At 40.8% G+C, this 13,200-nt stretch overlaps 1 protein-coding gene across 3 annotated transcripts; it reads left to right on the top strand.

The window, feature by feature from the left end:
- Positions 1-3: 3 nt before the first annotated feature.
- lin28aa (lin-28 homolog Aa) lies at positions 4-11,612 on the top strand. 3 transcript variants are annotated; one of them, XM_082552100.1, is made up of 4 exons: positions 4-693; positions 4,428-4,600; positions 8,396-8,580; positions 10,895-11,612. In XM_082552100.1, exons 2-4 carry the CDS (start codon positions 4,523-4,525, stop codon positions 11,112-11,114), a joined length of 483 nt encoding a protein of 160 aa, XP_082408226.1. In that variant the 5' UTR covers positions 4-693; positions 4,428-4,522; the 3' UTR covers positions 11,115-11,612. The 3 variants fall into 3 exon arrangements, with proteins under 3 accessions (XP_082408226.1, XP_082408225.1, XP_082408224.1); XM_082552099.1 differs by lacking the exon at positions 4-693 and adding an exon at positions 3,306-3,507; XM_082552098.1 differs by lacking the exon at positions 4-693 and adding an exon at positions 3,759-3,915.
- Positions 11,613-13,200: the final 1,588 nt, after the last annotated feature.

The following is a 13,200-nucleotide window of genomic DNA, read 5'->3' as shown; positions in this document are numbered from 1 at the left end:
TGGCAGGAGCTGCATACGGCACGGACGGAACCAAGAGCGCAAATTAAACCTGCGTCCTGCTTCTGCGGCCAGATGGAGTTCACCACAAACTACGAACTACTCTCCGAAGTGTTTCTCGTCGCATCGGCTAAAGGACGAGTCTACATGATTGCACTCAAACCAGGGAGGACTACCCTACGTAGTTGATTAAGGAATTTTTAACTTTCTTCTGTTCCGCATTTCGATGAGCTGCGGATTTTTTTTTTTTTTATCACTGCAACGCGGATCTATACCTCTAAGATAAGCCCGAGCTACAATTTTTTTGTTTTAAATGCCACAGGCCAGTTATTCCTAACTTAAGACTCTCCTCTCATATTTCTTTTCCACGCTGTCACTCACTAAGACGCTTCACCGCTCCCGTGGACCGCCCCCGCCCATCAGCTGCTCCATCCACCTGACTTCCGACAAAAAACGGTGTCTAAACGCAGGGGTGATGCTCTCTGTTGGTCATGCCCGGAGAGGCTTTAAAGCCTCCGTGCTTGGTTGGCTGGTGTTTCCTTATGGATGCCAAAGAGGCGGGACCCTTCTCGTTCACCGTTTCTAAAGTTTACTCAAAAAGAAAAGACTAAAAAGCAACATGGTTATACCCGTTATATAGCCTACTGTTCTTATCAACAGGTCTGAGGCCACAAGACTATGACTCATCTCTTAAAGGTGACATTAACTACTATTTTCTCATAAAGTTGTTTTCACAGTTAAACCTAAGGTAGGTTATTAGATTTTTATTTATTTTAGTCGGCACTTTGTACTGAGACTTATACTGACATCTAGCGGTCATTTTATAGAACACTTTGTGTTGTGCTAAAAAGTGATTTCTTATGTTTGTTTGTTGTTGTTGTTACATCGAATACCTTTATTTATATTGACAAATAGACTGTCGTAAATAGGATTTATGAAGGACTGATCTCTCAAGAAAAAGACATCTGTAATTCCAGTGAGATTAGTCTTTCACTCTTTCTTTATTTTCTTTTTACAGGATAAATAAAGGATAAAACAGTCAAAAAGATTCATGGCTTTTACCTTGTGATAGGAATGTTCTTCCTACCTCAAAAAGACTTGCTATCATTCACGAGAGATATGTTGGACTTTCTTTTTTTTGGACAAATTATAGACTAACACGTTGTTAATAACAGTTTGAATTCCCGCAGTCATTTTCTGGCAAATACCGGAAATCCGTTTTTGGCAGACGAGAAATAGCAAAAAAGTATGTTTTGATGTGCTTGTAAAAGACGGATAGGGAACTCATTACATAAATGTGGCTTGTTTTCCATTTTTTTAAATTAATAATGTAAGTAGTATAACAGTATTAGCTGTTGTTGTTGTTGTGTAGAGCTTCTTTTTTTGGGGGGGGGGGGGGGGGGGGGGGGGGGGGGATTGTAAATAAACCTTGTCGCAAATATAATAAAGCGCCTCCTGTCGTCAGAACAAGGTATCTTTGCGCTCTGTTAGGCTTTTGGCATTCAGCTATATTGTCCAAAAGCAGTGTCTTTCGGTCTTTCGGTCATGCTATTAGGTAGCACTTACGGCTCTCTCACCCCACTATTGGAAGTTCTGACGTCCTGACACTTTATTAGATTGTTTTCTTTGCACAAGAACTCCAACATGAAGTGGCAATAAAAATATTCACGGCCTCTGTGATCATTAGCCAAACCTCTGTAAAGATAAATGTAGTCAGTTAGTGAACTAGTTAGTAAATTATGCAAAAACATACAACTCGTGCCTTCGACTTATACCACTAAAAACACATTTTTCAAACGAAATTACAAAACTAAAAGTAAAAACTAAAATAAATACTAAAATACTGTTGATTTAAAAAAAAGAAAATAAAGAAAATAAACGTAACCACTGATTAATAATTTTCTTCTCTTTCTTTCTTTGAGCATGAAGTGCAGCTTCCATATTAAATTAAAATATATTATCCTGGGGCCACAAACACGCGTTTTGTGGGTCCACAAGAGGTCGTTGTGGTAATTGTGATAAACTGGGAGCCACAGCCTCCTCTCAGTCATCAATCACATATTTCCATTTCAACAAATAAGTAAGTAAAATACAACAGAAAACGGGTATATTCAATATTATTTAGTATTACCAATTTAGGCCAAATCAGTGACAGTAATAAATCGTTTTTATTTAGCAAACACACAAATAAATTAGCAAATGCAAAACCCTATCTTTTATATTTGTTGGTGTAGCATAAAGCAAACGAATTACAATTTCAAATACATCCATGTGTCCGTGTTTTATAGACAACAGTATAATACATGTAAACGAACTTTGCGTATTTTTTCCCTTTTCTGCAATCTTATCTGTCATTTCCAAAACCTTTATAAATGTAACAACACATAAACATCACCAGTAATACGTTAATAGCACCTTTTCAATCTTTTTTTTTTATTTTGTTTTTTTAATTTAGGCTGAGATAAATTTGCTTATCCCCCCTCCTGTCTTTAAAGCATCACTCATTTCACAAGGACGCAATTCAACAACACACTTAACGTGATGTGATCGATCACTATTGAGCCATGATTTCGTTTTATTTTCGTGAGGTCGCCTTCTTTTTTTCTTTCTTTTTTGCATAAACTGCTTTGCATGCTTTTGTTAAATCCGAGTTGTTGTTGTTCTCTCTCTCTCCCGTTTTCTTCTTCACGCCTTCATCTTGCTTGTTTGACTCCTTTGAGCTCTTCCTCCTCTGCTGCATGTGGAAAAAAACCGTCCCCCACTCACAATTTCATCTGGATTACCATTAAACCCTCCTAGGAGAGCAGTTACAGGAATCTCTGATTATAAGGAAACCAACACACGTGAGAAGTAATATGACATAGATATAAAATGTAGATATTCAAATCCATTATTATTATTTTTTAAAAGAACATCTCAAACTAATTGCTTCAAGTAGAGTGTTATACACCATTTACTTCTGGCCTTTTCATCTATTACATGCAGCTTCACCTCACTATTTATATTTAAATGAAATGCTTAAAAGCTTCAAGTCTTACACGAAAATGTTTGTTCTAGTATCCGGTTTTATTTAAATAAAAGTTGCATTTTAGGCAGATAAATGCCTCACCCTGCCTATAAAATACATTACAGATAAATTTACAGTAAGTGTAAACTCACTACTAGAACAGATGCTTAGGTTGCAATATAAGGATGTTACACTGGTTACAGAAGTAGTGGTCAATCACAACAACAAAGGTGGTATAAGAATATTATGGGTATTATAGTGATTGGCCACTTCCCATGTTTGGGCTCGTCCATCACGCAATATGCGGTGTATCCCTGGGGACTGTAATTGTGAATCACGTGGACGTGACCGAGTGTTTGGGGGTTTTGTTGGGTGGGAAATGGTCATTTGTATTGACCAACAGAGCTGGCCACTGCAGGAGCGCTAAAAGGCGTCCAAAGAAAGGGGAGAAACGGCAGCAGTGGACACTGAGATTAAACCATAGCTCCCGAACATGGCAGAAGGTATGCTGGCAGGTTTTAGGGAGTTATCTCTGGGAACGGTTAGAGCGCTTTCTGGTGGGGCAGGAATTCGATGTATTGTCTAAGATGTTTTTTTTTTTGTTTAGCGAAAGGGGGGGGGGGGGGGGGGGGGGGTCGGGGTCCTCACAGAAAAAGAAATTTCTCCCGGTGACCCCCCACCCCTCATTGTTTAAGGGGGATAGGTTGCCAGCCCCCTTTTGTTTACCTCCCTCTCACGCTTTCCCTCTCGCTGCGCAGCTTCTGCGTTTCACAGCATTTTGCATGAAAGTGGCAATCTGCGAGGATTACCCAGTTTGAGGGCTTGTACACTGGATACTGTAGCTTGGGTGCTGATTTTGACTCAAGGCAGAACTGAAGACATGGGTTCCGTTTCTAAGAAGCAGCTCCGAGGTTGGGTAACTTGAGCTACATTTTGAGTTACATTTACTAGTTTTTGCAAGTTAATTGAGTCGTTGTACCTGTGGACTGTGTGCTCGATTGCAGCCGAACGTTTTAACGCATTGTTCACACACTTGAACGTTAAAATGTGCAGTCCGTGTGTCTATCAGTGCTTTGCATTGTCTTTAAAATTTTGTGCATCTTACGGGAAGGGAGAATATTTTTGTTTCCTTTTTGCGCTAATGCACCAGTTCGTTGTGCATTCGCTGAAAAAAGTCGCATGTTTATTCCCCTTAAAAAGTTGGCTATAATTTATTTCAAATTTTGCGAGAAATACAGCCTAATCTTGTTCATTGTATTGATTCGTATTGATTATTGATTGGGTAGCCTAGCCTAAAGGAAATTTTGTATTTCCGTTTTTTAAAACCTTTCAATTTCAAAAAAAACCTTTTGCGTTTTTAAGCATCGTCACCTTCGCAGGTTTAAAGCTTTTCTGTAGTAATTGCTAAATTGTTTCATCGTAGGAGTGTGTAAAACCGAGGAGGATGAAGGACCGAGTCCCGAGGAGAATTCAGAGTCTTTCCACGGGGTCGGTGTGTGTAAATGGTTCAACGTCCGCATGGGTTTCGGGTTCCTGTCCATGACCAGCCGGGAGGGAGAGCCGCTGGACGAGCCGGTGGATGTGTTCGTCCATCAGGTATGATCTGCTTTTGCTCCGACGTGGTGTTTGTTTATTATGTGAAACGCAGCACTGGTGGTGGCGGTGTGTGGACCAGCTCCTTTGCATCCCAATAAAGATATCTAAAATGTAAAGGTAGAAATATGTTTTCCATCTAAGCAAGTAAAATCTCTCCACACCAGGAGATCAGAGATCAATCTTATCTTCTTCCAGTCTTCAGTTTCTGTGCTTTTAGACCTAGTCCCAGCAGCAAAGGATTGTGGGCACAAGTTAAAACATTACAACAAACAAAAACTTAAAGAAAGCGAGGTTAATCAGAAATCCAGTCCTTCAACAGGGAGGGCACTGAAAGACATTTAAAGATAAAAAATTGCTACAACGCCGGAAACGTCTAACTGTTAAATTGATGCTTTTGCTGCGCGGTGGGTGTTTCTCCTTTAGGGGAACACGTGTTGCAGCCAGAGGGGAGCAGCGGGCCTCCCTCGTGGTTTTCAGGACGCTGACACAATGTGATGGAGAGATGAATGTGCGGTTTTTGTTGTTCATTGAAGCCAGCGCACTTTTAACAGGCTTACATCCATAAGCCTCCTGAGCTGCATGAAAACTGAGCCATTAAGGAGGAGGAAACGTTTAATTGATCCATCTGGAGACGTGAACAATCAGTGTGCATTGTTTTTGTGTGTGGGTGTTTGTTTAGATTTTTTTAACCATTTATTTTCCACCTGCGAACAGAATTCTTTAACACATCATTTGAGCAACCTATTGGGGTGGTATCTAAAAAGGGTTACTGATCCTGATCACTGCTTTTCAGATTAAACACATTTTAAACAGTCAAACTTGAGGTGGCTAAATACAACACAGTCACCTCACACACTTTTCCCCCCCACCTGGTGCTGCTGTTCCTACTTTTAGTTTTAAAGTAGAGCTTGAAGGCTCATTCCAACACTTTTATTCACCTTAAAGTTAAGTGTTTGAGTTTTTGTTTGTGTGTGGGTGTGGGGAGGTCCCTTCTCCTCCTTTTTCATCTCAGTGAGCTTCTCCATTTCTATCTGATAAGATAAAGGTTTCGCATGTGAATGAGAGGCATTCTCACTAGCTGCCCATTCACCTCAAAGTTCTCACCATAAAGTGATTAAAGGCTCTTTGCCGTCTGCTCAACCCCCTCTGTGTGTGTGGCAGAGGTACACTAGATCTGTAAGTCAGTGTAACACACCAATTTAACGAACACCCTGGTAAATTTCTCAAAATTGTTCTCAAAGCATCATGGGAAGATGTGTTCCTACATTGTAACACTTAGTTTTGATCTGCTTTTTGCATCATTTAGACTTATGCTAAGATTAAATAATGCATAATAAATAAATGCACCTACATAATATACACAGCTATAACACAGGTCTGCCATCCACATTTCATTATAATAAGTTTGCATGTCCTCTCAAGCAGGTCTTGCTCGTTTCTGTCTTCCTGTTGCCTACTGATGATGATGCATATAGAAACATTTAATTGTTCTGTGGAACAGCTCTGATATGTTTTTTGACTATACACAGGAAGCTGGTATTTGATTACTCATATTGCAAACCAAAAACATCAGTTCAGTTGGCAGAAATGTAGATTAGTGCTCCAGCAGTCGCAGGGACTCAAATGAAATTAGAACCAGCGCAGGTGCCATCAGTATAGATTCATACAAACGGTCATATGCTACTTAAAAACATTAAAATCACTGTTCAGAGTTATTGAACTGAATGCTTTTTACAAATGGCCACATGTTTGTCTTTTAGTTTGAGCTTCCATTTGACCATTACTATAATATCACTGGTGTCATTTTAGCCAGTTATTTCTCTTACTGTCTTTTAGAAAACCTGGACACATCAGTGATTAATGTACAGGGGTTATTGCAAAAGAAAAGGCCTCAGTCCTAAAATTAGTGGCCGTGTGTCAAGGAAAATTAACTCCCAGGGTCCTCTGGCCTTTGTGCAGGTGAACAATGGGGCCATGCATTCGAATGAAGCACCCTGTGGCCGTGACCGAGCCCCTGTTTGTCTCAGCGGTAGTCCCTTTATAGTCCCTCACTGCTCTGATGTCTTTCTCTGACTCAGTTGGCTTCCAGTCATCTTCTGTTTACAGGTCCTTCACTTTTAAATGGCCCCATCCTGATTCTGTACCTGCATGTGAGACTAACCTGGTGTGTTGAGGGTCCGTTACTGGGGTAAGGAAGGTCACACGTTGAAGAGGAAATGGTTAACAGTAAGCAGCACAGAGAGGCCTGATGGGACTGGGGCTCTATGGACGTCCACGCAATGCCACTCAATTGTCATGGCTCACCAATCATGTTTCCTCGCTGCTCAGGACGTTGCAGCAGATGCTCAGCTGTGACTCAGTGTTGGAGGATTAGAACACATCACTTTTGTTTGTTTTGTTTCTCACTGATGGGGGTGTTGCTAGTTGGCTCACTTGGACCCCCGCCTGTGTTTGTAACGATTTAAACCTCGGTTTTAACCACTGGTGTGTCCTAATTGTTGTTTAATATAAATCTGCGTTTTGGAGATTAACTACTTGTCTCCTTTTAAATTATAACCTGTCGTGGAATATGATTCCCTGTGGTTTGGGCAAAGAAAGAATGCAGACCGATGGTCGCACGTAATAGATGGATGATAACTCACTCCAAAAAAAAATAAATAAAAGAAAATGGGATTAATGCCTATCAAAACAACCCCATAATTAATGGATCGGTTTTCCTTTGCCAGCAGTCTGCGGTATGAGTGACTATTTAATCATATAGTCGCACTACGGGAATTTTAGAGAGGGGTTTCCCATGTTGTGTTAGCCAGTCTATGGGATTTATCCTCAAAACTGCACCACACCTTCCCCTTTCCTTCATCTCTTTCCTTTCTTTGGGAGTCCAAAATGTTTCTATAAGGACACTAGTATCTAGAAGATGATCCTATTCAAAGGTCACTTCAGGTGAAGGCAGTATCAGTTAAAATACAGTGGATAAAATGACTGATTAAGCCAAGAACTCGTAAGATCAAAATCATCATTATATCCAAGTACCGATATGAAAGAGAGCTATCAATCATTTTTGCATTCCCGAAACTTTTATCTTCCACCTCTTTCTGCCAAGCAACTATTCATGGAATGTCACCCTGACCCCCAACCTCACAGAGAAGCTTCACCCCACCCCCAACTCGAACACCAACCCCTGCATCCTGCAGTTTAGGGTTAGTGGTGGTGGTCAGTGTGTTAGAAGAGCTTTGTGATGTGGGTGGGAAGAGGGATCAGGGTGGGGGCAGCAGTTTGGAATTTCTTTTAAAGGGGGGGATGGGTTGAAGGTTATCCCCACCAGGTTTACTACTCAGACAACACCAAATAGACAATGCAGCGTTAGAGAAACAGTGCTTTGAATTGCAAATCGGTGTGTGCATACTGCTGAGTAGAGTGGGAACAGCAAGCTTTGGTGCTTGTTTGCTCATCATCAGGTGAGGCCTGGCAATCACCTTAAAATACTAAATGCCTGATAAGCGCAGTTGGCCTCTGATGATATCACACCGTGAGGAATGAGTGGGGGTTGATCTCAAGGGTCAAAGTCTCCACAGGCTCAACGTGGAGGTGATTTGGTGTGATATTAGGAGTTGTAAAACATCCAATTATCACTCTATATATCATACAAGATATCTACATGTGATGGAGAAACACATCGTTTATCAATCAGCACTCTCCCATGTTGCAAATGCTTTATACACTTGAATGGCCAGAAAACTCATTCATGAAACAGTTACGCTCATGATGGAAAATCTCCCTATGTTCCCTTTTCAGAGTAAGTTGCACATGGAAGGCTTCCGCAGCCTGAAGGAGGGCGAGGCGGTCGAGTTTACCTTCAAAAAGTCATCCAAAGGTCTGGAGTCACAGAGAGTGACCGGACCAGGTGGCATCCACTGCGTGGGCAGTGAGCGGAGACCCAAAGGCAAGAAGGTCCAAAAGCGGCGTTCAAAGGGGGACAGGTACGCATGGATGAACTGGGACACGACAAGAGAAATATCTTTAATTTCTTTCAGTTCCATGTTCAATTATTTGAAGCATCTTGGTGTCAGATTAAAAAATAAAATTTGTGAAATACTTCTATGGTACACTATATGCAAACTGTACTAATAACAGCAGAAAAAACATCACTAACCCAATAAAAATAGCTCTAAAGCTAATTAAAATTAGCAGTAAAACTTCAACACTCATAAACTTTACACAGTAACACAGGAATAAAATATTTCAGTTTTACTTTTTACTTCTTTAACAACAGCAAAAAATAAATAAATTAATTTTAAAAAAAATCCTGCACTTTTTTTGTTGAGTTTGAAGTAGATACACAATGATGTTGTAGTTTCTCCCTATTTTGCTTCCTCTCCCTTGACCCCAACCCCCACATCTAGCCCTAGTAAGGGTCACATCAGCAGGCTTGACGTGTGACCTGGATCAATAACTGTTTAAATCTGCTGGCCCCTGGTGAATTCAAACCGACCCACTCTCCATCTCCTCCAAAACCTCCTCTACCAACCTCATTTGATAAAAGCGTTGACTTCAAAATAACTTTAAACTCCTGTTTTAAAAATCAAGGTGCTAGTTTGATGTTATCAAAATAAAATGTCGATTTTTTTTAAAGGCGTTTCTAAAAGAAATTTAAAAAGTGATAAATTTAATATGTCAGTACTAATGATTAATATGTTATAAACGGAGAAAACATCAGCTTCTGTTCAGAAGGGGAAAAAAATTCTCATGAAGATCAAAAGGCAAAGGCAACAATACCCCTCCCAGCAGAAGAAAAAAGAACTAAGGGGGCCTTGATACTCGGGATAGTCTTTGAATATTCATTTAATGCAGGGTTAGAGGTGTATCAACTTTACCCCCTCTGTCAGTTGTGATTACAGCCAGAGAGTAGTGAGTGTGAAAACAGATCATTACTGCCTCAAAGAGTCCTGGGAGGGCTGCTGTGTTCAATACCTCTCTAGACTGTGCTGATCCAAAGATATCATTCCCCTTCAGTGTATTTCATTATGCAACACTGGATTGGGTTTCATGGATGTATGCATGTGAATAATTGATCATATTTATTACCTATATGGAGATAATTATATCAATTTTCGCTTCACCGGGGTAAAACACGGCACCTTTTTGAGGGTGTGTGTACATATACATCTATATATTTATATGACTGAAACAAGGGGAAAAAGCCCTCCTGTCCATTTAATTGATAACAGATGTAAGAGCCCTGCCAAGGGGGTGAAGGGTCACTGTTGTCATGGCAACGGTGTATGAGTAAAAGCAAGAGAGCTGGGGGGCTGGGATGGGATTGGGGAGGGGTTGGGGGTCAGAGTTCAGAGGTCATTACTGCAGCTTTTTTAGACAAAGGGACCACTTCCCCTTCCTTCCACTTGCCTTCTGATGGATGCTGATGTAGGGAGCTTCTGTGATGTGATGGTATAGACCTTGACACCACCCCCAACGACCACAGCTACAAAGCCACACTGACCCTTTGGCAGCCGCCCTTATCCAACCTTATCTGGTGCTACAAAGGTAGCAGAGGGTCCACAGAGCCACATACTGACCGCCCCACGCCCACAACCCATCTGTCTTCTGCCCCTGTACGCGTGGCCATGCTATAGATTACAAACGGTGGACGGTGGGCACCTTATGGGCCTACCTTTGATACAAAAGCATCTGAAGCGGTTCACAAAACTTAAAGATCCATGGTAACAAGGTCCGCATAAAAATACCAGGTTTGCCACCCAATTTATGTCTTCTAAAAACCCTCCTAATCAAAACAGACGCTACTGAAATTTAATGGTATTTTTGGTCAAATAGAAAACTTTTAAAAACATTTCCTTCTACTGTTTCCCTAAAGACTTAAAGTATGACCAAATGCAAACTCGTTCATTTTAGGTGACATGTTGCCATCTAGTGGTAACTTAAAAGCTTTAAGTTGAGGGCTTTACGTTGTAACTTGCTGCAGCTTGAAAACCTCAACATGCAAAAATGTCTCTTAGTTGTCACATTAGTTACTACTTTTTGGTTGGTATAGAGTTTGATATCAAGCTGGAACATTATCTGACCTTAAAATGTTGTTTTCAGATGTTTAATCACAAGCAGAGTATTATTGTATCACAACATTGTGATACAATAATACAATAATACCACATAATAGGTTGCTTCATCTCTTCTGGATATGGAAGCTATATCATATCCAAATACAGAGATATACTTGTGTTTCCTGCTTGTTTTCTTGAGACCACTGCAGGTTCAATAGACGTCTTTCTATTCTTTCAGATGCTACAACTGTGGAGGCTTAGACCACCATGCCAAAGAGTGTAAGTTACCTCCCCAGCCAAAGAAGTGCCACTTCTGCCAAAGCATTGACCACATGGTTGCCAGCTGCCCAATCAAAGCACAACAGTCTTCACCGGGTTCTCAGGGAAAACTGTTCTCCTCCAAAGGAGACGAGGAGGAGCACAGCCAGCAGGCACCACCTACCGAGACCTCTGATTAAACACAGGATCCGACTCTGGGGAAGCACAGAGGCCAATCAAACTGCTTTGATGGAGTGGAGGGAGACTCAATCCCCTTCCACCTGTTGAAGCTGCTTTTGGAACTACCTCAGGTTAAAAATACTCATGAAGAATGTTGCTGAAGTCTTTTTTTTTTTATTTGGTTTTTATTTGGTGTAACACTCAGGAATACTGCTGTACTATTGCACTCAGGACGCTTGCTTAATGTATGAATCACTGGTATTGGGGATTGGAGATTGTAGTGAGCAATGCTATGTAATGGATGATCTTCAGGAGTTTACGTAGATTTCTGTTATATAATAATGTGCCTCTGCTGTGGGCATTATACCTCTTCTTCTTTGAGTAATACTCAGTGTGTTTAGTATAGCTACACTTTTGCTGCCTTACCATTTTGTTTCCTTCCCGACTGTTACACCTCACTATCCGACAGGGCGTAGATGTAACAGTTAGTACATCTGTAATGAATGTTAGAGTTTGCATATCATACGGGGATGGGGGAGGGGTTTGTGAAATAACATTGGGGGGGGGGGGGGGGGGGGTTAAGGGTATGTTAGCAATGAATTGGCAGCTGCCAATATTGCAATTGACCATCCAGTTTTCCTGGGGCCAAATGAATGTTAGACCAGAGGTGCTTTCCAGCTTTTGGTCAGGTTTGTTTTTTTAAATTTGTTTTTTGTTTTTTCATTTCATTTTTTGTTCATCCAGTATTTGGCTGGCTATCTAAAAGTACATGGTTTACCTCACTGGTCCATGTTTGGTCTGCTAGTAAATCTATCATCCTAAAAGCCGATGACAAACCAACTATTCTCAGAATACAGCTTCAGAGATTGTGATTTGAACTGGGGTTAAGTCAAATCCTCTTTGCACTACAGTATTTACACCACACCGCCATACTTCCTTAAAGAGTAACTCAACAGTTCCCTGACTTTACTGACCTCTAGCGGATTGACTTGTCACTTCACACGTCGATGGATAGGTTTACCAAACACTTTGTGAAATCAGTCTCTGGTGAGCATACATCAGACCACATCCAAGCCAGGCTCTCAGCCTTTCATATAGTCTCAGAATGGGGGGAGTTTGTGGGGTTATCTTGAGTTGAGGTTGGCGATTATGTCAGGGCTGTAACACATTAAAACAGCTTATGAAAGTGAAAGCAAACTCGGTAGAGCGTTAGAGAAGTGAAGTTAACAGATCTCTGTAGTCTGTTTACCATATATGCTTGAGGCTGAGAGCTCGGTCTAGTGTGCCAACCATAGCCTAGTGTGTCTTTCTGAAAAACTGGTATAGGGTTTCGGTAATTAACAGGAAGAAAGAGGTTGGGGGACTATTTTACAAACCCTGCCCATTTTCTGACAGGAAGTTTTCTTTGGGCACACATACTACACCATACCAGCTGTCATGTGTTGCACTACCTTGGGATAAAACATAGCAATCAAAATATTGACCCAAAGGGGGAAGCAAAAAAAAAAAAAGGTTTCTCTTCATTTTAAGTTGTTTTCATGGGAGTTTGAACCATTGTCAACTTTCCATGTGAAGTATCTTCTAACTGCAGTGGCTGCTGTGTATAAGAGCGCTGTTTTATAATCACCTCAATTTGGATTTGAAAGAATTTAAACCAATGCGACACAAACCCCGTTACATCTATGTCACTTCTGGTAAGATATTTGATCTGGACTTAAGTTAGTAAAGGGTCTGGCTAGCTCTCCTCTTGCTTGAGTAAAACTGAGGCAGAATCAGACAGTGGGAAGCCTGGTGTTTTTGTTTATATCCACTAGTAGGTAGTTATTTAAGACATTACCTCCCTATAACCCTTAGTAGGGTAGTAGTTCAGGAACACCAAGCCTGCACGGAGGAGCATGTAGGTCTAGCTAGCTAATCAGCATTTTACTCCCGTTTTACAGGAGAAGCTGACTGAGTCTTTTACACCCAATTAATATATATGTAAAATTATTCTAAAACTTTTTTAAAACTATCATACTTATTTATTTTCATCCAAAAGTGCTGCAGCTTCTCCTTCCGCTCCGATTGAAGCCTCGCAGCACTGAATGTTCTAGTAGACAGCAGAAA

This window comes from Aulonocara stuartgranti (genome assembly GCF_965226115.1).
Source record: "Aulonocara stuartgranti genome assembly, chromosome: 11".
NCBI lineage: Eukaryota > Metazoa > Chordata > Actinopteri > Cichliformes > Cichlidae > Aulonocara > Aulonocara stuartgranti.
Note: the sequence above shows the minus strand (reverse complement) of the source record. Positions and strands in the feature narration are given on the sequence as shown.

Excerpts from the sequence above, each read along its gene's own strand:
- lin28aa (XM_082552098.1), top strand. The coding sequence starts at position 3,885 with ATGGGTTCCGTTTCTAAGAAGCAGCTCCGAG. Across the intron at positions 3,916-4,427 it reads TTCTAAGAAGCAGCTCCGAG|GAGTGTGTAAAACCGAGGAG; the intron begins GTTGGGTAACTT and ends GTTTCATCGTAG. Across the intron at positions 4,601-8,395 it reads TGGATGTGTTCGTCCATCAG|AGTAAGTTGCACATGGAAGG; the intron begins GTATGATCTGCT and ends TTCCCTTTTCAG.